Source organism: Balearica regulorum, chromosome 5 (assembly GCF_011004875.1).
Source record: "Balearica regulorum gibbericeps isolate bBalReg1 chromosome 5, bBalReg1.pri, whole genome shotgun sequence".
NCBI lineage: Eukaryota > Metazoa > Chordata > Aves > Gruiformes > Gruidae > Balearica > Balearica regulorum.
In genome coordinates this window covers 27414532-27439289 of record NC_046188.1, presented here as the reverse complement: position 1 = coordinate 27439289, position 24758 = coordinate 27414532, and the positions used below count along the sequence as shown (strand labels likewise).

Sequence of the window (24758 nt, the reverse complement as noted above, 5' to 3'; positions counted from 1 at the left end):
CACCCAGAACAGTGTAAGCACCTACTGATGGCCACAGCCCTTAGCTTCCGGGTAAAAATAAATTCAAGGCGTTCTTTACTAGGCTTTCTCCTGGTCCTCAGTGGTAAATGCACTCATGACTTCCACTGCCATTAAAGAAGATAGAACTGGGAGAAGCTTTTATCAAAGAGGAAGGAGAAGTGCTGTGAATTTGTCCGTCACCCAGAGGACTGGGAAGGAGGATGGGTGACAAGGTTCATATCTGATCCCTGCCCATGGCAGGGAGGTTAGGACTACATGATCTTTGAGGTCCCTTCCAACCCAAACCATTCTGTGATTCTGTGCTTCTGAGCTAGGCAGGTTCTTAATGTTATCCAGGCATGTCTAACATCATATTCTGTTTGTTTCAATCATACTCTGGAAAAGGGAATAATACAGAAGTTAGACTTCCATCCTGAGGTCTTTCGTGCAGATACAGACATACTTATTCTTCCATTTAGCTCTTCTTCCCTACTGTCTTTACCAAGAGAGTCATATATTATTACACTTCTACAGTTGAGACAATAGAATGTAGGATGTAGGATGTAGGAATTTACTTCTCCCTCTTAAGTAATGTTACTGCTCCCATCAGAGGAGTGTAGTGTCAGTTGAATGTGTATAAGCACAGCAGGCAGTATTCATACTAATAATTATCTTGTCCTGTTCGAAAAATAAATAGGGAATTGAACAGTGTTGAGTTCAGTGTCGGCTAGATTTCACAAGAGCTTTCATACTCATTCAGTTTCCTTGTCAGGTCCTGAGAAAATAATTAATTCTTTGGTTCAGTGCAACCAATACATTTCCTGCTACAGTATTTCACTTTTACCTGCTGGGTATGGAGAAATGATATGCTGGTAAAAAGAAAAAGCTGCAGTTTTTCTTGTGAACTCCTGCTTCATGAAGTTAAAACTGTTGTTTTCCTCTTCATTCTTGCCAAATTAAAGTGCACAACAATATTATTCTTTTACAGATTTTATTTTGGTCGCCCAGTGGTTAAAACTCATGAGTGTAAAAGGAGAGGTGAGGGAAGCTGCTTTAAAAGCTTTAGGATACAGAAATCAATTCAGCATCCGTTTTCAGCCACTTTCCAGCCCCTATGCTTTGGAGCTCTCTCTTCACTGATTTTTCTGCAGCAGCCACCAGTCTAATCTCTCACTTTTCAAGAGGTATGCGAGTTGTGCGATGCAGCTTCCATTCAGTGGACCATATCCAGCTCATGGCCCCTTTTACCTGGGAGGAAGCCAAGAACATCTTCTCAGGTAAAAAGCATCTAGGGCTCACAGCTGCTCAACAAAGGATGGGAGGTTGCTATCGCTGCCTGCACCCACTGGTGGCGATGGTGGCTGAACCTGCAGTGGGGAGGCAAAAACTGCCTCCCTCTGAGAAACTGTTGTGTGTTTTCCATACAGGTCCCAAACTTGGATCCATCTGCTGAGGTTAACCAGGCTGATGTGCATTGCCAACACAGGCATACTGTATCTTCCTATGAATAATAATTTGCACTGAGATCTGAACCAAGATCAGGCCCTCAGGTTTCCAGATGTGGCACACGTAGGTAATAAGAAGCAATCCTGGGCCCCCAAAGCTTAGAATTTAAGGAAGACAAAAAGCAAGGGAAAGGCACTTTGCTCCCAGTCTCAGCATGGCAGGCTGAGGTTTGCATGTTGTGACTTGCTCAGTACCACACAGAAGACGTGAAATAGAAGAGGGAATTCAAGACAAAACTCTGATCCCCAATCCACTAAATCATTCCCCCAGCATGCGTCCTTGTTTCGCATTAAGGAGAATGGCCCAGACAAGTCTGCCCAGTTGCTTCAGTAAGCATTGGTACAATAGGGAAGCAGACTTCCCCTATATTAAATTTCCCAGGCGTTCCCTTTATCATTTAAGCCATCATTTTAACTACCTTGTTTCATAGTGCTTAACTGTCCAAGGAGCTCTATGATTTATATGAATAAGGGTTTGGCAGGAGCAGCTACGTAAGACATGGCTTACTGAGTAGCGATACATTGCCATTGTGTCATTTACATGGCTTTCAGGAGGTGACTTGCTAAGTGTATATCTGCATAGCAATCCCCGAAACAACTGCATTTTTGTATGGGAGAAGCCATGATAGCTTTAAAGTAGACATCACGGACATCTGTACCAGTCTGGAGGAAGGTTTTCAGACTGCAGCACGTGTGGTCCTCCTAGCGACTCATCTGCCATATCAGTGGCATGTGTTGCTGTGCACAGTACCAAAAAAGCGGGGAAACCACGTGCTAGGCACGCTCACCTAGATTTCATTAGTGTACCTCACTTTTTGGCACAATGGTGACCACAGCTGGGCATGTACTGGAGCACAGGACACCTTGTTTGCCTTTGGTCAGAGTTGCTTAATATTTTTCAGTAACACCTTTGAGAAAAATGAGACGAAACTGTTCAAATACTCTCTGTTTTATATTCCTGGGGCAGGGAGGAAATATCCTCAAATTTTAAAAAAAGGTAGGTTTTTGGTGTTTGGGGTTTTTTTAAAGAAATTTGAAGATTTTTAACCAGCTGAATGATTCAGCAAGAAGGGAATGACAAGAGGGCAGAGCCCTCTTGTCATTGTGAATCCCCTTCCCAGGTCAGTCACGCTGAGGGTTTCTAGCTTTAGGGCTACTCAGCTCATCCGTGAGATCATCCCTCTCTCAAATTCCTTATGCATTTTGTTATTCCATCTTAGAAACACGTTTCCATTCTTTGTATTTCTTTTAATTGCCTTCTCCTGGAGAGACTCTTCTCTTCCATCTACTCAGCTGGATGTTCCTGGCCATGCTGGAAGGCAGGGCTGGCTTCCAGCCCTGGGTCCAAGACAGCTTCATCTCTTGCTTTTCTGGTTGAGTGGGGGAGTTAAGCCAAGTGATCACAATAGCAAATCAGGACAGCCATAAAATTCACGATCATGTCTGATTTATAAAGATAACATTGTATTAAGTACCAGATATTTTCTGAGGTTATTAGTAACAGGCTTTCTTCAGCCGGTCAGTCTTGAATGGTGCCATGCGCTTTACTACTTGATTGATTTATATGCCTTTATGATTTTAATTAATACTGTTTTCATCAGAGCCAATTACTAGTGATTTGAAAACTCCAGGCCGTTCAGTTTGTCTGTGGCAGTGTTTGGGAATTATTCCCATGATCTTTATTTTTTAAATCTATTGAATGGCATCAAGAGCACTAAAGAGGTCATTTAAACACTGGGGGGAAAAAAATAACGCTTATACTTCTGGGAAGACATTTATGGTGATTCACATTTTGGAAACTGAAACACTATCAATGTTTTATTCCCAGATTATTTTCCAAGAAAAAGCTGAATCAGTTTCTTCAAAATACTTATGCTCATACTGAAGTTGGATCATGCAGAGAAGGCTGGAATACTGTGCTGGGGGAGGAGGTCAGGAGACTCCTCCATCCTCTGTCCTGTGACATTAGCACCAAGGCATGGAATAAGCCTACCTAAGTCTCCAAGGAGACATTCTGATCCTACCTGGCTGCAGCAGAGGGGTACATGCACTAGATGTTAAAGGATCAGGATAAAAGTGTTTCTCTTCTTAGTGATCTAGACAAACTGTTTTGCACAGAACAGTACAAAATGGTAAAACACTTAATAAAACTCATTAGCTGAGAATATACCTACTTGAAGATGGGAATGTTCATTGTATGGGAACACAAAGTCTCTGGATCTTAGTATAATTATTTTAGAGTTGGGGGTTTTTTCCGCCAGTGAAAAGAGGCTAAAAATGCTACGCCATCTTGTTGTGAGTGAGAGCTAAGAATTTTACAGAAACTGAAGCCTTGTAAGAAAATCTCAAATGTGCACTTGTATAACAGGTTTTGAGCGAGTCTGGCGCAGTATTTACTACTACAGTATAAAGGGCTGGGTTCCTTGATGTATATTTCTAGTTGGCGTTTTATCAAGGAAATAAACTTTGATTTTTCTTTATTTTGTGACATGTGGATTGAAACTACATTTTTTCTGTCCAAAGCCTTGATTTAAAAGCATTAGATCATTAAATTAAGTGGTTTTACATAAGACTAAAATTGTAACTGAACAAATTATTTATGCAGAGAGAAGCAAGATAAAGTTTCTTTCAAGAGTTCTTTAACATATCAGATTGATAAGAGTCAAAACACCTTTACTGCCATTAAATATTTACCAAGACTTGGCTTTTGGAAGAGGGGCAGTTCAGTGCAGTGTGTTTGGCTCCATGCAATGCTATTGATTAGCTATCAGAAGGACATAGTTAATGGGTAACTGGAGGTATTACAGAGCGCTCCACATTCTTGTCAAGTCTTTTCTCTGAAGATGACCTAAAATAAAGTCAGTTACAACTGGCGTTCACCCTGCGACAGATTGCACAAGCTCACCTACGGTATGAACAAAAGGTTCACAAGAATCAGTTGACCAGGGCTTAAGCAATCCTTTCTAGTAGTTGTTGTCATCACTGCTGGACTTTAGAACTGCACATGTTTACATTTAATTAGAAAGAACACACAGTTTACATCGCACAGTAGCTATCAGTATCGAATCAGAATTGATTTCCGCTCTCTTTCTCAAATGACTGTTTCCTTCACACTAATTAAAAAAAGGCACATAACAAAATGACTCATATAAATTTTAAAGCAAAGTAAACACTATTCCCTGGAGACAAAAATAAAAGTCAACAGGACATAGTCATTACATTGAGCTTGTTTTCAGGTGATTCTGATGCCTGCATTATGATATATATCAGTGCTATCAGATTTATTCTGTATGGATGTATATATGAAGCACTCCTTTGCCCTGAGTGAACATTTCACTGACTCTTTCAGTTTTCAGGGTCAGGATTCTTATTTGTTTCATCTGAATTGTTGCAATTCATCTAATACAAGAGGTAATTCACTAGTATTACTACTTTTTGCAGAGGGATTTTGTTAATTTGAAATAAAATTTTCTATGTGTAGGTCACTCATGTAAAATGGAAGTCACAAGCCATTATCCTTGCCGGTGAGAAGTTGCAAAGGAAACCAAAGACACAAACCAAATTAGCCTTAACTTCATGCATAATTTCCAGCAAATAAATCTCTATTAGGTTTTGTTGTTATGCAGGCAAATCTGAATTCAAACTTCGGTGACAGGAGACGTCATTTGAGGCTCCTAGCAGAAATGCCTGACTCCTGAATGTGCGCATTCTTTGTCATCATGGAAGAGTTCTGTGGTTGGCATTTTGAAGAGTAAAGGTTCAAGCCAGCAATTTACTGTGTGCTGTCAAGTCTGTGGGAGGTGAAGGGGCTGCAGTCCAGACCAGGTTGGTAGGTAGGTGTGTGGAGCTGTAGGAGCTGATCCTGAAATGCCTGCTCAGAAGGCCTAATGTCCATTTATGCCATAATACCCTGGTTACCATGTAAGAGACGGGGTTCAGAATGAAGCTCCTGGCAAGGATCATCAAAAAAAGGAACAAAGTAATACATAGTGCATCTATTTTCTACCTGTTTTAGTTGGTATGCCAGCAGCTCTATTATTTTGAGTTCACAGCCAGAGTTACTGCTTTCTTAATTAAGCTTGGCTTTGAGGAAAAAGGTGCACTGTTCTTAAAATCGGTGTTGTCAAAAACACATTCAAAGTATAAAAAACAAACCGCTATGACCTTTAGGACAAGATCCTCCGTCTCTCTTCCACCAAGTTTGTGTTTCTGCAAATCCCTGACATAGGCAATTTCCCTGCTGGCCCGAAGCCAGGGTCGCTGGCTCTACACCACCCACGTACACACCCCTTCAGTGATCCATGTCAACCAAGTGGCCGCCAGCAGCCAGCACACAGGCGCGGGGGCTGCCAGTTCAGCCCGGGGACCGGGAAGGTGAAAATACCTCTTGTCTTTCAACCGGCTGCGCCCCTCCTCCCCGCCTGCCGCAGAGCCGAGCTGGGATCCGCTCTGCCCCAGCCACGATGCTCTCGCGCTTCCTGGGGAGAGCGGCCGGGGTTTTGTGATAACGCGGTGAAACGTGGAGTTGCTGGCACCATCTTAAACATCTTTTGTATTCAAATACTGAGGTCACTCTTGATGACTTGATGCCAGTTCTGTCTTCGATTAATAGATAAGGTTCCCTCTGTATTTGCAGTGTTACCTAAACAATCTATTACTGTAGGGAATAACTACAGTATTACAAATACTAAAGTTAAAGTTATTTTGTTAACTAAAGCTATTGGCAAATATTTAAGAATGGCCAAAGCATATGAATTGGCAATAAAGAACAGATACAAGATAGCAAAATTCTTTCGTGTAAATTCTAGCATGATAAACAGTGTACAAAATGAAATTATTTTTTAAATTTCAGATTAATTTTACTTACTTAGAAGCAAGCCTTCAGGGGTGGATAGTTGGACTCTGTGAATGCTTAGGCTAGAATATGCTAATACAGCCAAATCCCTGTCAAAACATGACGTGAACATTTTATGGCAAGCCCGGTTCTAGGAATAACATGTATCCACAATAGTTGCTGTTGTATTGAAAACCCAGTTCCCTAATTCATGGAAGAAATTTGAGAGCCTGTGAATCTGTGTCTTGCAATTAACACAGATACATTGTGGAAACGTGAAGACGTGTAATTAATGTTAACATGTATCAAGTAATGTTCAGGATTAAAGCATAAAATCTACGGTAGTCTTTTCTGTAAACTCAGATGCACTATATCTAACAGTTGATGTATGTGTGAAAAAAGCTAATGCTAAGTTGTCATCTTCCAGGCTCTCATTAATCAATTAGAGATAACAGGACCCCAGCTCTAGGTGCATCATGTGCTCAGGAAATTCAGGTGCATTTCTTAGCTACAAGCTAGTAACTGTGGAACTTTGGATTGAGCTGAAGAGGACAGTACCGCAGCTGCAAAAATCTCAAAAACACTTCCTTCTACTCATCAGTATCATGTACATTTTGCTCTGTTTCAACCAAACATTATTAATCCAGAAACTATTTTTGTGAGGGTCCTGGACCATTTGATGCTGTGGTGAATGTGAGGAATGACAAGTGGTGCTGGATGTCGTGTGCCTATCGCTGTCGTATGAGTCCCTGCTATCTGAGCAATTTGCCCAGTGGCTGCATGAAGTGAACTGGAGCCATTTGATTACTGTGCAACTCCCTAAATGAGGGGGTTGTAATGCAGGCATGGTTTCCGATTATTTCTTGTTGAGAGCATGTCTCAGCAGTCCTTCAACTTCAAGAAAGGCTCAGATGATTAAATCACATGCCCCATGTCCTTACTACCTCTCCTAAGCTACTCACAAGGGATCAGTGTGGGTACTGCAGTGGTCCTGGAGAGTGAAAATAAGGCCCAAAAGAAAATGTTTGCTGGTTGATGTCATCAGAAGACCGTCTGGGTTTAGTTTTGTCCTGAATTCAGACTGTGCTGCATCTAACTTTGCTCTTCCAACAGTGATGGGTCTCTCTTCGGTAGTGAAGCCCAGCGTACCTTGCCAAGGCAGTATTGTGAATGCTCTTTTTTAAAGATGAGGAGACTGAGGCCCAAGGAGGAAAAATCTGTTTGCTAACAGCCTTTAATTTGTGTTTGTTGAAAAATGGAAGTTCTAAGATGGATGATAGTCAGTTCAAGCTTTCACTGTAGGTAATGAACTTGTGCTTGAATCATCTAGTGTCCAGGCTGTTTGGACCCTTGTACAGGTCGCAGGTTTCTCTAGATCGTTTCAAGGAAGAAGGCTGAAACTCAATCTACTGCTCATCGTGGATTCATGTTCACATGTAATTGAGTTTGGATGGTATGGACATGCATGATCAGCGCTAATCTGTCAACATGTTGTCCTGTTAAATCCTGAGGTTATGGCACCAACCACCACAAAGAAGAAACACGGGCTCTGTTCAACAAGTGCTTATCATTGGGTTTGGTGAGAGAATATAAAATAAAGAGGGTGCCTGAGTTCATCCTAGACTAAGAATGCATGAGTACACCACAGACGAGAGAGCGACACTCTGTGATGGACTGTGACAATGCAAAGAACATACTCTGCATATGCACAACATGCACTACTGTTATAACGTGGTCTGTGGCCTGTGCGCCAGAGAGTCTAAGACAGCTGCTGCCTTCGGTTAAATTAGTGAGAGATGCTTGGGTGGTTGTACTGAAGAGAAAACACAGTCCTCTTAACTCATGTAATTGCAGAGGAAAGAAGGCTAGTAAAATATTTGTCTATGGTAGGGCAATGCCATCTAGTTACCAGTCTACCAGCTGTCGGGCTTCTGACTCACATGTAAGGCAAACTTGACCATTTTATATCATCCGCTTTAAAGCAAAATGTCAAAGTCCTTCTAGGTCTTATGGGCTCTTTTTTAATATCATCTTATTGCAGTGTTTCCTAAGAGCATGTCTGAGGTAGTATTTTCAAGGTATCAGTGCTGCCTGGCCCCCAAGTGCACTCAGCGGTATGAAGGGACCCTCTTCAAAGCCATCCTGAGTGCAGGCTGAGGTCTGAGAGGTCTCCAGAGCTTGAGTGTCAGAAACATTTGTGGTGAAAACCAAGATCAGAACTACATGCCTTTGGGAACATTGGATATGTTTATCACTGGGGTGGGGGAGGAGGGAGGGGATGGATGGGGAATGTTTGGTTTTTGCTGGGATTTGTTTTTCCTCCTTTAGGTGGAAGGTGTCTCTGTGTTGTTCGGTAATTGCTTCAGGTGGAAAATCATTTCCCACCTTGTAGCAAAAGTATGCCTGGCAAGGAGAGAAGTGTTATAAGAGCAGCACTTCATACAGTTGATTTTCAGCCAAAGTCAAGTCCCTCTGGGAGCAGTTACAACTGGTGAAACTTTTTAGCAGGCTTGAAGCTGCTCTGACCTCAGGGGCTAAGGAAAACTCTTGCTATCTCCAGGAGCTGCATAAGTGACATCATCACATGTCACTTTTTCTTCTGCCTGGACACAGTTAAGGTGGACCCTTGAAGCTCTCAGAACCAAATTGGAGCAAGGAAAGGGCCGTGCTGCCATAGTAAAGCAAAAGGCTTACTATAAAGAACATGGGAATTACTTAAAGCACTGAACTGTTTGAATGCTTCCGTGACCCATTCTTCAGGCCTAGAACTCTCATTTATTTTTTATTTATGGCATCAATATTCTTTGGAGAAATAATATTCAGGACATTAATAAAGGAATTTCAAATTAAGAAGTATCAAAAGGGACTAAATAAAAGTATTTTAGCAAAGCACATATTGATGGAAATCTGGCAATGGCATGCTTTAAAAAAATAATAAAAGATCTGTCAGCCACAGTGCCTCTATCTGGAGGAATGACACTGGCTACAACATATATACATGTCAGAATCTATTGATCACTCAGGTGCAATCATTATGAGTTAAAACATGTAATAGTGTGTTGCATACTGTATTGATCATGGCCAGTCTTTGAGAAGGAGCCCAACTGTAGCCACACAGGGACACTATTTTAGAATTTAAATAAATTATTTTTTTTTCATATGTTCGGGGAAAAAACCTCTCAGCTGGTGTGAACAAGTTAGAATATTTAGGCTATCCTCTTTTCTTTTTTTTTTTTTTAATTCAAGGACCCATATATTCACTGAACAGTTTAGCTGCTCATCCGTCTTTTCTTTTAAGCTTGTGCCAGGTGTTTAAGAAGCGAGCAGCAGTGGTATTTCGGTAACCTGCTTTCAGCATTATTTGCATACCTTTGTATTTTTCCATGGTGATCAATGCTCGACCATAGTGGAACTTCAGTCCAGTAAATTTTATGTGCAACTGTTGAAGTAATTTTATTTTTAATGAGTCTGTTCTAGGGATTTTAATGCCCCTTTATAAATATTTATATTTTCAGTATGTCTTCATTTAATTGAAAAGTTTCTTCCCGTTATTTTCAGACAACCGCAGGTAGTAGGCATAATGACATATCAATACTCTGACCTTTTAGCTTCTGGATTTCTATTAGTTCATCCACATTTTGCTTGTCCATGTATATTATATCTTAGTTTGTATATGAGTTTCCTCTATGGGCTGTTGGAATGAAGGGTGTTTTCCATACAAACACCTTAATAAACTGGAAAGGGAGAAAATATGCTACTGCATACTAGCAGCTGTTATGCAGACTGTGTCTTGAGTATTGTAATCAGTCTGCACTGCTAGTGGAAATCCACTGAAATAATGTTTGCTATTTGCATGGTCATCAGTCAGAGGGGTAGTCCCGAGTCATATTCATCAATACAGCAACAGCTTCTGATATTCATGAAGTTGTTTTGAAATTACTTCAGTTATTTATCTAAAAAAACTGCTCATTATGATATCCTGTTGCCCTCACTTTTGTTATAGATGACTTCCACGAATTTCTTCTACTACCAGCATCATTTTCCACTGGTGTAAAATTCACCAAAGCATTATGACTATGAAGAGGTGGGAAGCAATCGTTGCTAATTCTACAGAGACCTTACTCCCCCACCCCCCAGTAATCAGCTATTAATGTGATTTCTACCATTGCACCTTAATAACTCAAGCAGCTGGCTACCTACTGATTCCTAGGGAAATAATTCCACAGTCAACAGGCTTCATTGAGGATTTTTTTACCTGATGCACCATCTTCTTTTTTATTCTCCTTTTTTGAATTTCTTCTCATTATTTATAGGTAACCAGTCTGTCTAAAATCCTTCTTTTCTATAGATATTGTTAGCTGATCCAGGTATATTTATTTCTTTTACCTTCATGAATCCATTGCCTTAAGACCGTATTCAATTTCATTTTTAATTTCTGATCTCCCTTTGATTTGTCCAGAACTTTCTGGCTCAGAGGTACAAAGCATGTGGTACTGTATTCTGGTTTGTACAATGAAAGAGTATTATTTTTGTGTTCTGTGATTTGGTATCTCTATAAATATACGTCAAAATCATGTATAAAACTGAATGGGTTGAATATCCATCCATGGCACTTCAGTGTGAAATAGGTGGTAAACATCTCTACTTTTTGCCTGAGTGAAGCCAAAACAGTGGGTCAGAAAGGACCTTGCAAGAAATTATGGTGGATATTGAAGTGTTCCATGATAAAACCCTGATGCTGGCAGGTAGCCTATCTCTGTCTACTATAGAGAGGCTACTTAAGACACAGTATATTCTAGTACAGGTGTTACTAGCTTATTTAAACCAGCATCAAGAATTATTTTCAACTTTCTCACAAAAAAATTGACCAAAGACCTTTAGAATTGGTTAGCATGTGCAAATCATTCATAATTCTAAGTAATCCTGCTGATTTAATTATTTTAATTTTTGCATTTTATCATTTTTATTCCTTTCACTATATTGAAAAATCTGCAATTTTGCAAATAAACCCCCTGTAGTTGGTGAGTCTGCTTTTTAAAAGAGAGTCCTGTGTAACACGAGTTAAAAACACATCAGTAAGTGACACTGATAAATTCCACTTCGTGAAAATCACTCTAACAACTTTTGGCTGCAGCTGAAAGGTGATCAGGAAGATGCTACAGCTGAAAAACACTACCTTTTAAGTTTTTGTTGAACAGATTTTTGACTTTTTAAAAATTCTGATAGTTGTTACATACTTCTAGAAGAAATGGGACGTTCTTTTTGTTCTCTGTCCCTTTTGAAATAAAACTTGTTTTGGCATTGGATTAGTGCATGTAGATCCATACATGATCATATGAAAAATATTAATTCAGGGAGTGTAGTGACAGGACAAGGGGTAATGGGTTTAAGCTGAAGGAGGGTCAATTTAGATTAGATGTTAGAAAGAAATTCTTTACTGTTAGAGTGGTGAGGTACTGGAACAGGTTGCCCAGAGAAGCTGTGGATGCCCCCTCCCTGGAAGTGTTTAAGACCAGGTTGGATGGGGCTTTGGGCAACCTGGTCTGGTGGAGGGTGTCCCTGCCCATGGCAGGGGGGTTGGAGCTAGATGATCTTTGAGGTGCCTTCCAACCCAAACCATTCTGTGATTCTATGATTCTATGAACTGAGTGTAGTATTCTTGCAGCTCAGCCTTACACTGAAACTTAATGACGTGTATGATTTTGTTTTCCCAGCTTATACAAATCTTTGCCTGAAGGAATGAGTCTGAAGGAGCAGCTTAACTGTACTTTTGGTACTGCTGAAGGTGGACTGCAAGGCAGGGAGGATGTTGTGACCCTTACCTATCGCCAGATTGAAGATCTGGCAGCTCAGCTGCAGCAAGCTCGGTCAGAGCAGAAGGACACAGAGCTGAAGCTCCAGGCAGCCCTGGATGCTTCACAGGAGGCCAATGAAAAAGTTCAGAAGTAAGTCACTTGCCTTCTTTCAAGAAAAATTGCAGTTGAAAACCAAATGAAACACTATTTCTTCTGGTATTTTGTCTATGAGCGAAAGTGTGGCGGTACTCAGAAAAATTCCTTTAAAGCAATTCCTTTTCTGTCAGCCGTTCAGCTCATTACTTAGTGTGAAGCCGATCGTTTTAAGTTTTATAGTATTATGCAAATCAATTGTGCCTGCCATTACTGTTATGGAAACTGCTTTCTACACGTGCAAGGCACAGAGAAAGTGTTTCCATCTCCTGTGAATGGTTTTCACTGTCTTTACCCCATGGCAATCCTATGGCAACAGAGTGTTTGCCTTTATAATTGCATGGTAGAATATTAAGGGTCTCATTTTTGATCTGTTATGCATCTGGCAAGTTTTGGTGCCACGGTAAATGCTGACAGTGTTGTTTAGGGGTTGCTTCAAAATCTCACTGAGACCAACAGAAAGTCTCTGAGTTGGTGAATAGGGATTATATTATCTTTCCCATCATAAGATTCCCTGTTAAAAGGTTACTGAACTCCAAAACCTGAAGTTCCATCTCTACTGAAGTCCTTATTGTCATGAATGTTATTACTAGCACATAAGCCTTTGAACATCTGATTGCTGGGACATAGGCAAACGTGTAGGCAGGGCCTCTTCACAGTCTGGCACTTCTCATCTCTGCATTAAATTCATCAGCTGCAAAATTACCCTCTCGCACCCTTTCAAGGTGGTCGATGCTGAACTGATGCAAATTTTCCTGTCAGTCCATATTTGTCTTCAACTTTAACGTCTGCAGCACATTTCCAGAGTAGCCAGAAATTGGCTTATAATATATTGTAAGGACCTAACAAGAGTTCTTGCCGTTTAAAAAAAAAAAACATGCTGAGTTCTCCTATTAAAAAAAAAAGAAATTGTATTTTTTATATTTTTAATTTATTTGCAAATACATAAAATATAGTTAAGAGAGAGATATATATATGAGAATAGAAATTTTCAGTCATCTCTTTAAAACCTCCAGTGATTGAGAATCATTCAAATCTTTATTCTGAACGCTTAGAAATATTTGAAACTTAAGCAGGTGCATGCTTGATAAAAATAAACCTACAAAAAATGTTAAACCTACAGCATGTTAAACAGAATATTGACTAAACCTTTCTGGACATTGTTAATTCATTTCATTTTATTTATAAACATTTACTAACCATAGATATTTAAGTGAAGATTGGGTTTTGGTTTGGAGGGATTTTTTTAGTGAAGCAGTCATGTTTAATCCCATGTAACCAGGGTGGCTAGCGTAGAAGTGCAGCCACAACCTGAATTAAAGTGATGGTGATGCAGTGCTATAGTGAAAAGAATTTACGCAATTTAACATGCTCAGCTACTTGGGAAAATTTTGGTCAGGTTAGTTTTCATTATTGCTAAGATCAGACCACTGAGCCTATAGCAAAATTAAACAATTGGGTGAAGTCTTTTGATGACAATAGCATGCCCTTTTTACCAAGAAACTGTGGAAATGCTCTATGCGTCTTCCCAGCACCCGGAGTCATCCACCCCCATCTTATAATTCAACCTGCAAACAGATTAAGCAGCTGAGTTTGTGGAAAGTGTGTTTACTTTGAGCTAAGAACCCTTGTGTGACACTATAGAGATTCCTCTGACACCTCTGGGAGAGCTACACAGACAGTTCGTACTCATCAGCAGGGAAACCGGGCTGAGAATTCCCAATTTCTTTGTAACCTCAACCGCTTCATACAAATCAGTGTTTGGCAATTAGGCAGGAACTCATTTGTTAGCTTAGCTTTTTATTTCAAAGAAGATGTAGGATGTTCTACATTTCAAAAAGGAACTGACAATTTATAAACCTGTCAACAGAAAGGCTTCTTGGTATTAATTACAGTAGTATTAATTATTAGCACTGTCTTAAGAGGATGCTTATTGTGATTTAAAATGTGATGCTACAATTCATAGCCTAAATAGGATTCTAAAACATCTGTTTCTTGACAGCTTTTAAATGCTCAAGTAAAATTGAATTCTGACATAGGAGGGAAGTATTTTAGCAGCTATATAAAGTAGTTTCTCCGTATTATTCAGTAAAATATCTGACTAATGTAGCAACAGTTAAAAATCAGAAGAGGAAAATAATTCTGAGGCTCATTAAGAAAGAACATGATTAGAATAATTAAAATAATATTGAAAAAGGATGTACTTTGTATCTTTGTTCCACGTAATTTACCGGTGTTCACTATGCCTTTGCTAATCTGTTCTCTGGCAACACTAAAGAATTTTTTAATATTCTTAAAAAAAACTTCAGGGTTTGCATTCAGCATCATATACAGAGTTTGAAATAGAGATGTAATTTCTCCACGGCATTGCCATCGTGTCAGCCATTTGTGTACCCACCTGCAATTGTTGCTTTCTAAATGTGAGCTCCAAGTCAGAATAGTGGTCCTGTGTTTTCCGTCAGGACGCAAAGCATCTAAAAAATTTCTGGATCCTATCCCACATGAAACAGCAGCTGTGAACCAGAAGGGGAATATATTGGAATCTGCTTATAGAGAACTTGAATATAGTAAAATTCTGTTTATTCTGAAGTAGGGTGAAATCTCACATGGGCTCACTGCAGTGTGAGATGTAAATTGCGACTGTGTGCCTGTGAAGATGATTCTCCATCCTAGCAGGCGTGGTGGTGTGAAACAGAAAATGTGGATGTTCAGAGAGCGACCACACAGATTTTGCAGCGTTTGTTTGAATGTATTTTGATTTTGAAACATTAACAAGATATACATTAGACTTTTAAGAGAGCACTGTTCTAGTTTATAAAGCAAATACACATTCTAACTGTGTGGTGTATGTAAATAAATACATGTATGCGCACACATGACACAGTAGGTATTTATTCAATAGGAAATTACCATCATCTGTGTGATACTTAATATTTTTAACCTGTACTCTGTAGAATGGCTATGACTATAATTTTCCATATTTAATTAATGTTTCTAATTCATGGTTACAAACAAAGAATTAGGACAACGGCGCAGAATACACCAGGAGCGTTGGCTCGGTGCCACTGGCCCCCTGCAAGTTTGTCCTGCCTGAGAAGCCAGGAGCCAGCTGGTGCAGCCCCAGCAGGGAAATGGGCCTGACCTGGAGAAGGTGTTTGGAAAAGCTTGTGAATTAATTAATGCCTCTGCCAGCAGAGGAAGCAAGACATTTTAAAACCGTCCTTCCTGCTGGAACCTCTGGGATTGAGGAGTGGCTACTGATGTCAGTGAGACCAGAGGAGGTTATAATGTAATACCAAATCAATATTAGCCAATTATCAGTAAAGGTTGAGGCCACTTTTGATGTTTTTTCCAGGAAATGTTCTATTTTTCTGCAACAGCTTTGCAGCTGGAGTGAATCTTAATGCAATTTGTCTATTGAGGGCTTCTATTTTTTCTCACAATTTAATGATTCTAGCTCAGTAAAATGTAGCTCTCTGCGTGTCAGCGCAGTCACACTTGCACACTCACATAGCTGCATGAGGTGGCGGCGAAGGGTGCACGTGTAGAATTTCTGTGTAATCCTCTAAAAGTAAACACAAACCCACAAAGTAATGGTGCAATGCTAAAATATACAGGTATGAAAACAGGCATCAATGTTAAGAAATATGCTGCTTGTGCATTTTGTCGAGGTAGTTCTTACTATGAACAAAGCAAATATGTAAGTAAGTGATGTAAAACAGAAATTCGTACTTCATTTGTTCTTAACTGTTTATTAAAGACACCTTTTATTTTGAATTTGGTTTCTTTTCCTTTTAAGGAGGAAATCAGGAGAGTTACAAATTTGGATAAAATACCTCGGTGGATTGAATACAAAAGAAAACTGAGCAATCTTCCTAATAAGCAGATAGTTTTATCAAAGGAAACTACTATCTCTCATAAAAGAAATACTATCCTTAATAACATTTGCTTTACTTCTTAAGGTGTGATTTTTTTGGCCACCTAACTTTCATTGTTGCTGGAACACACCCTTTTTTTTGAGTAGTCCTGGATTTCCCTCCAGCCTTTCTGAACATGCTCCCTCTGCTTTCGTAGTTGCTCACTTAGTTGCGTTCCTTAGCTGATGCTGATGATAAGCCGATCGATGACACAGCAAAACCAAACAGTTCTTACCAGCATTCGACACAGTTGAAAAGAATACAAAAATGGAAAGAAATAAGGAGCACGTATTTATTAAGTGGTTAGCATCCCCCTCTTCTGCAAGTAAAACTAATTTGCCTTCCGAGTACGGGAGCTGTGTGCGTTTCACATCAACGTCCAAGACGTTCTCCCGTGCTGGCTGGAGGGTCTAATCTTTCCCAGAATGATCCAAGCAGTGCAGCTCAAGAACAAGAATGAATATTTGAATAATCACACCACAATGTGAGGTGACCCTCCGACAGGGGACTGACCAGATACACATATGGATTTGGGGAAGACGCTCTGATGCTCTTTTTTAACACAGCTGTGAGAAGAATGTGGCTAAGACCCAGTAGTCTTTCTGGAGTAGAGCTGGCAAAGGAAACCATGAGGAGAAGAGAATTTAACACATGGGTGTAAGAGAGTCCGCTTCATTGATGCGATCTGAGGGGAATGTCTAATGACTGGAAGAATCAAACTTGGCAATGAAAACACAAAGCTCTTTTCATCAATTCAAACGCAGACTCTAAAGCTGCAGATGGTTACCTCCAGCCTTGCCTATTCAGTGCGGGGTTGTATAAAATGGCACTTTGGTGAATACTAATAGATCAAAACAAAGATTTAATAACATAAAGATGTGTTCATTTTTAAATGAGGATACAGGTCAGTGTCTCAGAAAAGAGTGAAATAAGTATCTTTATGTATGGGTCTAAAGTCTCTGGAGATTTTTAACTGCAAACATGCTATCTTTAGTGTGCAGATTGTATTCAGTACAGCACAGCTATGCAGGGAACAGGCTAAAAGCAAGATTTCCGAATTATTATACTAACTGAGCCTCTTTGCAACATGCAAATGTTGTTAACTAGTTATCTCCCTTTTAAAATCATACCTACATATATTTAGTTGAAGTATACATTGCAGCTTGTATGCTTTCAGTCACTCCTTGTAGATAAGAATGGAGCTAGTTAATTAGAAATTGCAGGCAAAAGCACTGCACAAAAGAAACAAGTTTTGCATTCACTGAGACTTAAAGCTATTTGTTTTGGAGGAACCACCAAATGTCAGATAACTCAACTGGCTTTGTTTAAAATTTTACAGATATGTTTCTTTAATTTTCATCTTTCAAAACAATAAATACAATTTAATGTCTTACTTATTAAGATGTTACATTTAGATGTTCAGACTTCCCTATTAAAACTAGACTGCTTTTTTTTTTTTTTACTTACAAAAGTGTGTTCTGGTGAATGTCAGATCAACACGTTAACTACTGGTGGCTAGGAGTACAGCTTCATAGATATTAATAGTTTCACTGATTTGTGTTAGTAAATAATTTAGCAGATGTCAAAAGTGATTTTGCTTTTAATGAAAACCACTGTGCTGCCTGCTGCTGTGAAGTTCTGCTGGTATTGAGTAGTTGGTAATCTTTTAATATCATATAGGGAATAATTTAATTGGTGCTTTACATTTTGAAATGTAAAGTAAGTTCTGATGACTTGTCGAAGAATGTAGACACAGAGCCACTTTTTTAGTTACAGCAAATTGGCTTAGCTCTGTCGCACTGAGTTGCATTCATTTGTCCCAGTTAAGGATACGACCTGTAGTTTACTGAGAAACAGATGCTGGTGGGTACTTTCAAAAGATGAGCGAGTGAGGGCAAAGTGCTAAGAATCTTTTACTTGCCATAGCAAGCCACAGAAGTCAGTGGCTACGAGAGTTTGTACGGAGGGAAATGGGGAGCCGGGGAGGACAACTCTTGTAGCAGTCTAAGATCCCAATGAAAATTGGCAATAGTTCTGGACTTTCAGAACTGGATCAAAAGTTATTAAAGGAGATTCAACGTGGAAAAAACTGCTTGATGAGGACTGATGTGTTGGCTGCCTCGTGCAATGATTAAAAGCAGATTATAAACTCCATGGGGCCCATAAGAGATATACAATCTCCCCAGGCGGGGTTTTATGGTGTTTAGGAAACGCACACTAGCCAGATGGAAGATTCCCAGACACGCAAAACTACCACATACCCCAAAGAATTCTGCAGAGTGCAGCAGAGCTGATGCAAAGTTTCTTTGGCATGCAAGACATGAATAGGAACATGAGAAAGTCTAAAACACAAAATCTAGTAACAATCACATCATGTCATATATGAAAATATTACCATTAACTAGGGTAGCAATAACAGGCAGTGTGAATTTATTGGATTTAGGGGCAATAGGTTTGGAAGTAGCCTGCTTTAGGAATTTAGTGAGGAATTAAGACTAATTGAAATGTGTGAAGAAAGTAATGTGTCATCTAACTGAAAGCAGTACGTAGTAGGGTCAGAATTTATTTTAATACTTGGAATTCTGTGCTAACGCCAATGACTCTTCTCAGAAAAATTCCCCTCAGACTGCACTAATATGCATGGTGAAATGGTGAATTGAAACGTCTTTGAGAGATACCTGTTTGTTGTAATAAAAGAATTGAGTAAGCTAGTGAGGTTATGTGCAGCCTCAGAAATTCAACATACAGAGTAAAATCAGGTTCCTGGGTCTGGTGGAAATAAAATATTGAACTACTATTCAAATCTAAGGGGAGCTGAACAAATTCAGTCACCAGTGGCATGTTCTCTGGAGTGCTGTAGGTATACCACGATTCTGTATCACTGTGCAGATCTTGTTTCCCTCAGTAAGGTTAACGTACTATTCATGCTGTACAAAAGGAAATATATCACTTTTGCAAAGCTGTAATGAAATGTATTTTCTGCATCAGATTGTATTATCTTTATTGGATGACACTTCACTTACCAATTTTTGAATTGCGTACTCCATGTTACATTGCAGGTAAAATTTGGAGGCTGTGATGCAGGGAGAGCCTGATAACTTAGTACAATTAATACTGATAACTTCCTGGCCCAGAGAAGAGAGAATTTGGGTTAGCATATGCAGAAAACTTCTGACTGAAAAAAAGACAAAACAATCGACTTTTTGTCTTTTTTGCCTGGATTCCTTGGAGACCCAAATGGAGAAGCACATGCTGAACCAGAGTGATGCACGCTGGTTGTGCCAAGATCTGTGCAGAGCAGCGTGACCTCAGACGGTTTCTTTCAAAAGCTTCCTTGGCATCTGTGCCCGCCACTGCAGTTTTCTAAGTGGTTGGTTGGGAGCAGGGGTACTCCTCTGGGGTGTGGCAGAATGGAGCTGAGTTTCCTCCTCCATCTGAAGAGATCCTAGTTCAGATCTCCTGTATCTTAGGGGGATGTTTTAGCCACGCAGGTTTGGTCTGGATGCTCTCTATTCCTTGCCTTGAAGTAGTACCACATAGCGGGAAATAATGCAGGCTTCTCGGATCAGAGAGCAGTGAGTAGGCTACTCACCTTTGAGAAGCAAGACCTGGTTCTGACACTTTCCTGTAGGGCTTTTTCTCAGTTTTATATCAATACCTGTTGAACATAAATACAGAGCCAGTATCAGAACACCCATCTCCTATTTTCCAGGTGAGCACCCTCGATCGCCACCCACAGAATCACACGTTCAGGTCTAATAATATTTCAGATGTTTCTTCTGTAGGAATTCATAGCTTCAGAAAGAGAAGTAGAGAAGACTCTTCAGCCCTGGAGTTTACAGCTCTCCTGAGAAGTGGCAGATGTGGGTTAAAACCAAGTTTTCCTTAGCTTGGCTGAATGTTCTAGCTGATAGTATAATCTTTCATACCTGTTTTAAAAAGGAGGAGTGGTAGCACTGCTGTTATCTTCGTCACCTTAAAAGAACAAGTGGCCTCAGGTTAGTTTTAGAGAAGGGCAGCTTGAGGATCTCTGGACAGCTTGGAGCAAGACACTTAAACTGAGGGCCCAAGATTTGAGAAAAACAAAAAACCCGAAAAAAACCCTATCTGGCTAGTTTAGGAGCACCCTTCTCCTTAAACTGGTTGTTGCAAATCCCATCCCAAGGTGCTGCCATGCTCTCTGTGCAGTCTGGAGGAGGAATGCACCAGTGCACGAACGGAGCTGCAGATCCTGTTCTCAGTCCCAGTGTCCTGAAAGACAGCTTTGGTGATGTTCAGAATTACTGCAGCCGAGACCCTAGGCAATACTAGTGATTCATAATATATTTTGACATCTCCTATTCATTTGAAGACGGCCCTTAATAGAGCAGTTTGTGGTATCAATACCAAAAGTGTCATGCAGTTATAATGTGTGATAGTGCCAGAGCAGATTATCATTCTCACGGATATATTTGGTGTCATAAATTATAGCGAGGCCAACAGCATCTGATGGTTTATGATCAATGCCAGGATTATGTTCAGAGGTGTACTTAACAGAATTAAGGCAAAAAATGCCAACCAAAGGGAATGACAGGAAAGTCTTTCCTGCATTCCTTGCACACCCGAGAGATCCACTGACTGCAGGGAGTTTCACATGGATGAAGAATGCAAAGCTGAGCATAGAGTCTAAAAGTCAAGTATTTATTTTCTTTGTGTAGCTACGGTTTACATTTGCTTAACCTCTGTAAATTGTGGATTGCAGTGCAGATATTGTTTTCTTAAAGTATGGGTAGTTACAATATAAACACAAATATTTATCATCATTTGAATATTTATCATCTCAGCCTTTCACGAAAATATAAGCAGTGCTGAAACTTCATTCTCTCAAACACTAAAATGTATTCTATGAAAGTCAAATGTTTTCAGAGTCAACATAATCACAGTATCCCAGTTTTTGACCTGTGTGTTCATTTACAGTTTGCTTATAGCTGCTTCACAGAGATGGAAGTTTGTAGATTACAACATGGTTTTATTGATTTATCAGTAGCAAAATACACTAAGTATACTCAGTAAACTGGATCAGCTAGCTCTTGGGCTTGTATTGTATAATATCAGCTTGTTGTGGAATACTTCAGAACGAAATCAGAATGTTGGCATAGTTAACATCAATGGTGTAAACCAGACTTGCAAAGACTAATATTTAGTAAGACCAATAACACAAACAAATTAGATTTTGAAGTTGTTTGCCCAATAGGAAGAAGCATGCTGACACAGTATTTGTAAGCCTATAGTAAACCATTCTATGACAAATTATTAAATAACTTTGAAAAGCAGATTGAGTGCTCCTTGAAGAACAGTGAGAAAACTTTTTCTCAGACTTGCTTTTTCTTCCAAGACGATAAAATGAGTGTCACAGCAAATAATCATTTACTTTAATATTTTATATCCAAATAAAATAAGTCCATGGCATTTACATTGCCGTTACTAAATAGTATTTGGTTTGTTTGGAAGAGTCATTTATTTGTGGCTTGGCTAAAGGAATAAAAATAAATTTGCGGTTCTTTCTGTTAATACTCATACTGTTTCTTAACATATGCAAAAGATTGAATACTGTAAATGTATGTGCAGAAGCTCAACAAGAAACCCCAGACTTTCTGAAGCTTCTGAATTACGTATCTTTTAGAGAATTGCTGAAACAGTTCTTTACAGCAACAAATAGCAATAACTGACTAGGCCAGCAAGGTATTTAATTTTAAGCAAACTTGAGATCATTTACATTTTTCCACTGCTTAAAATTAAGTGTACATTTACTGAAGCAGGGGCTAGTTCTCCAAGGAAAAAAATTACAGTTCATGTTTCTAATCTAATACTGAGTCATTTATTAATAGCCAGATTTTTCCGTAAGGCTTTTGATTTTTTTAAACAATCTTTTGTAGAAAGGCATCATCAGTTGTGTTTATAGGTATGAGAGCTAACAACAGTTTTAACCCCATCATTGCCACTAGTTTACTGGCAAGTTGCTCAACTTTCCCATTCTACATTTTTGCTGTATGTGATGCGAGTATAAGGATGTGATATAAGGAGTATAAAGATCTAAACACCGAGTTGTTGGAAGGCATAAATCTTTAGGACCAAATTTTGTCATTTTAGCCTTAGATTATGGAATTTTTGCCCATAGAAAGTATCAGAATTCAGCCATTGAGTGGAAGACATTGCAGGTATTGGAGAGGTGTATAATAAAATAAATATATTTAGTACTTTATTCTGTTCCTCATAATATATCCATCTCTATCACCTCAGTCTTTTATTTGAGAAGATACTCATATAAATTATTTGAAGGTTGTAACAGATGAACGTCTACATCAGATAAAAGGGATATCCTAAGTGGTGAACTCAACACAAATGACGTTTCGCCGATGTCTGATTTTAAACACTGAGAAAATATTTTACTCTGTGCTTTTGAAGAATTTCATGAATCTTGATGTAAAGCCAAATTTTTATGCTTTCATCAGCAGACATTAAAAGGTTTTTCTCCTACAATCAGTCCCATTCATGTCACCACCAGGCAGAATTGCCACCAAGGCCTGAGTCTGCAAGCCCACTGGTTCAGAAGAATTAAAGCTGTCCTCAAAATGACCTGAAGGTCCAACTGCTGCTCTCCTGTGTCAGCCTTGCTCAGGAATTCGCTCAGCTCCCAGGAGCAGGAGGAGAAGTGCGTTCCCAGTCGGATGGCAGGAACATGGAGCAAAATAGGCCCAGGAGGCCAGTGAAAAAAACTCTCATGTGAACTGTCTTGCTAGAACAGCGCAGAAGACAGTTGGAGACAGTCTGTCTGCTGGCCACTGGAGAAAGGTTACTGAAGCTTAGAAGTGGGAAGGCTTCTTACCTTAATGGCCTTAAATGGCTGATAACATAGTAAAAAGCCTATGAAGTATTTTAAGGAGCACTATGCATGTGTAGAAGACACTTTGGTCTGCGATGCTGTCTCAACTGGTATTTTAAAAGCCCTTTTTTTGTGTGTAAATGAGCAGTTAGGCATCATTTCTGGTTTTATCCCGGCATAGGAGACCCCGTCACAACATCACCGTGACAGACTTCATGCTTATAACATCTCTCTATAATATATTGCAAATATTAAGAGGAGAGAGGATGTATCACCCATGGATTTTTTTTTTGTTAGTCCACTACTGAGGGAAGACTGCTCTCATTTTTTTCTAAAAATACTTTTCAGAAGTATGACTAAGTGTGAGTCGCCCTGAAACCAGGAGAAGTCTGTGGGCACTACTGGATCACCCCGGAAGGGTGGGGAGTTCACCTACCAGTCTGGGCCCGTTACGAAGGACTTTTATCATAAGTGGGAGCTTAACTAAATGCTTTCCTCTTACATTCAAACCCATTTCCATTGTTACTTGGTCTCTCAGTGGTATCATAGAAGCCATTCTGGTTTGGGTGATATCCCATCAGTTAAACCAGGAGGGCAAATCTATTGAAATACATCAAACCTTTGTAAAAATTTTTATTTTTAATGTAAAGTGGAGGGATTTGATGATGGTTTATAGGAAGGAATTTTCTCCCCGCAAGCTCCAGATTACTCTTGGTCACGAGGATGGGAGCTGTCTAGAGCCAGCAAGTCTGCATCGGGTTTTGTAAAATATTTGTGGAATCAAGAAAAAAGCTCATGTTGTCTTTATTATTTGCAATATCAAGAGGAGTCTGCCAAAGTTGTGCTTTGATGGGAGGTACTTGGGAAACAGCCTGAGTAGTACCTCAGTATTTGCGATTTTACAAACTCATTCTAAACAAGACTTGACCAGAACACACCCAAAAGGTGTGGAACTGGCTTGGAGTAGGCAGCTGAGAGGTTCAGACCTGGCCTTACAAGGAAAGCTTGTTTGAAACGTGCAGAAAGGTGTGATGTGGTGGTTTCAGACTGACACTTTGAGAGTCTCTTAGTAACACCTTTCTCTACAGATCCTTAAATGTGTATTGATCTGCTGGTCCTGCATTTCATGAGGAATCCTGTCTAACTGTTTGTTTGGGGCAGGTTTGAAATAATATTTGGTTTAGATATTCAATATTTTACATTGCTTTTAAATATTCCTGAAGAGGGATTTAGAACAAAACACAATCCACTTAAAAGTAGGTCATTTTTTCATCTCCTAAAATACATCTCAGCTGGATATAGAATAAGAGAACTGGCTAGTTGTTACCAGTTGACATGGTTGAGAGCACAGATCGAGAAGCTGAGAGAAATGGGCTCTGTATCCAATTTTAGGCTCTAATTCTACAGTTATTTATGCCTTTACTTTCTTTGGTGTGTGCTCATGAGGAACCCAGTTCAGCTTAAGACTGCTTACACATAACATTAAACATGAAAAAAAGTTTGTGGGTCTTTTCAGTTTTCTTGATGATTGGTTGAGCTTCATCAAGTCATTTCACTTCTCTGCACGCTGTTTTGCCACATGCAAAATACACATAATGCAAAATAGACCTATTGTCTGCCTTTTGAACACTTCACATAAAAGTTCTGACCGTCCCTCTATGTTGTGAGTTGTGAGCATTCAAAGCGAAGAAT

At 39.5% G+C, this 24758-nt stretch overlaps 1 protein-coding gene across 1 annotated transcript in view; it reads left to right on the top strand.

Moving 5' to 3' along the window:
• The window catches only part of MIPOL1 (mirror-image polydactyly 1), a 200622-nt gene that overhangs the window by 161895 nt on the left and 13969 nt on the right, over window positions 1–24758 (top strand). The window contains 1 exon segment of the mRNA XM_075753955.1: window positions 12054–12284. Coding sequence (XP_075610070.1) covers window positions 12054–12284 — 231 coding nt within the window.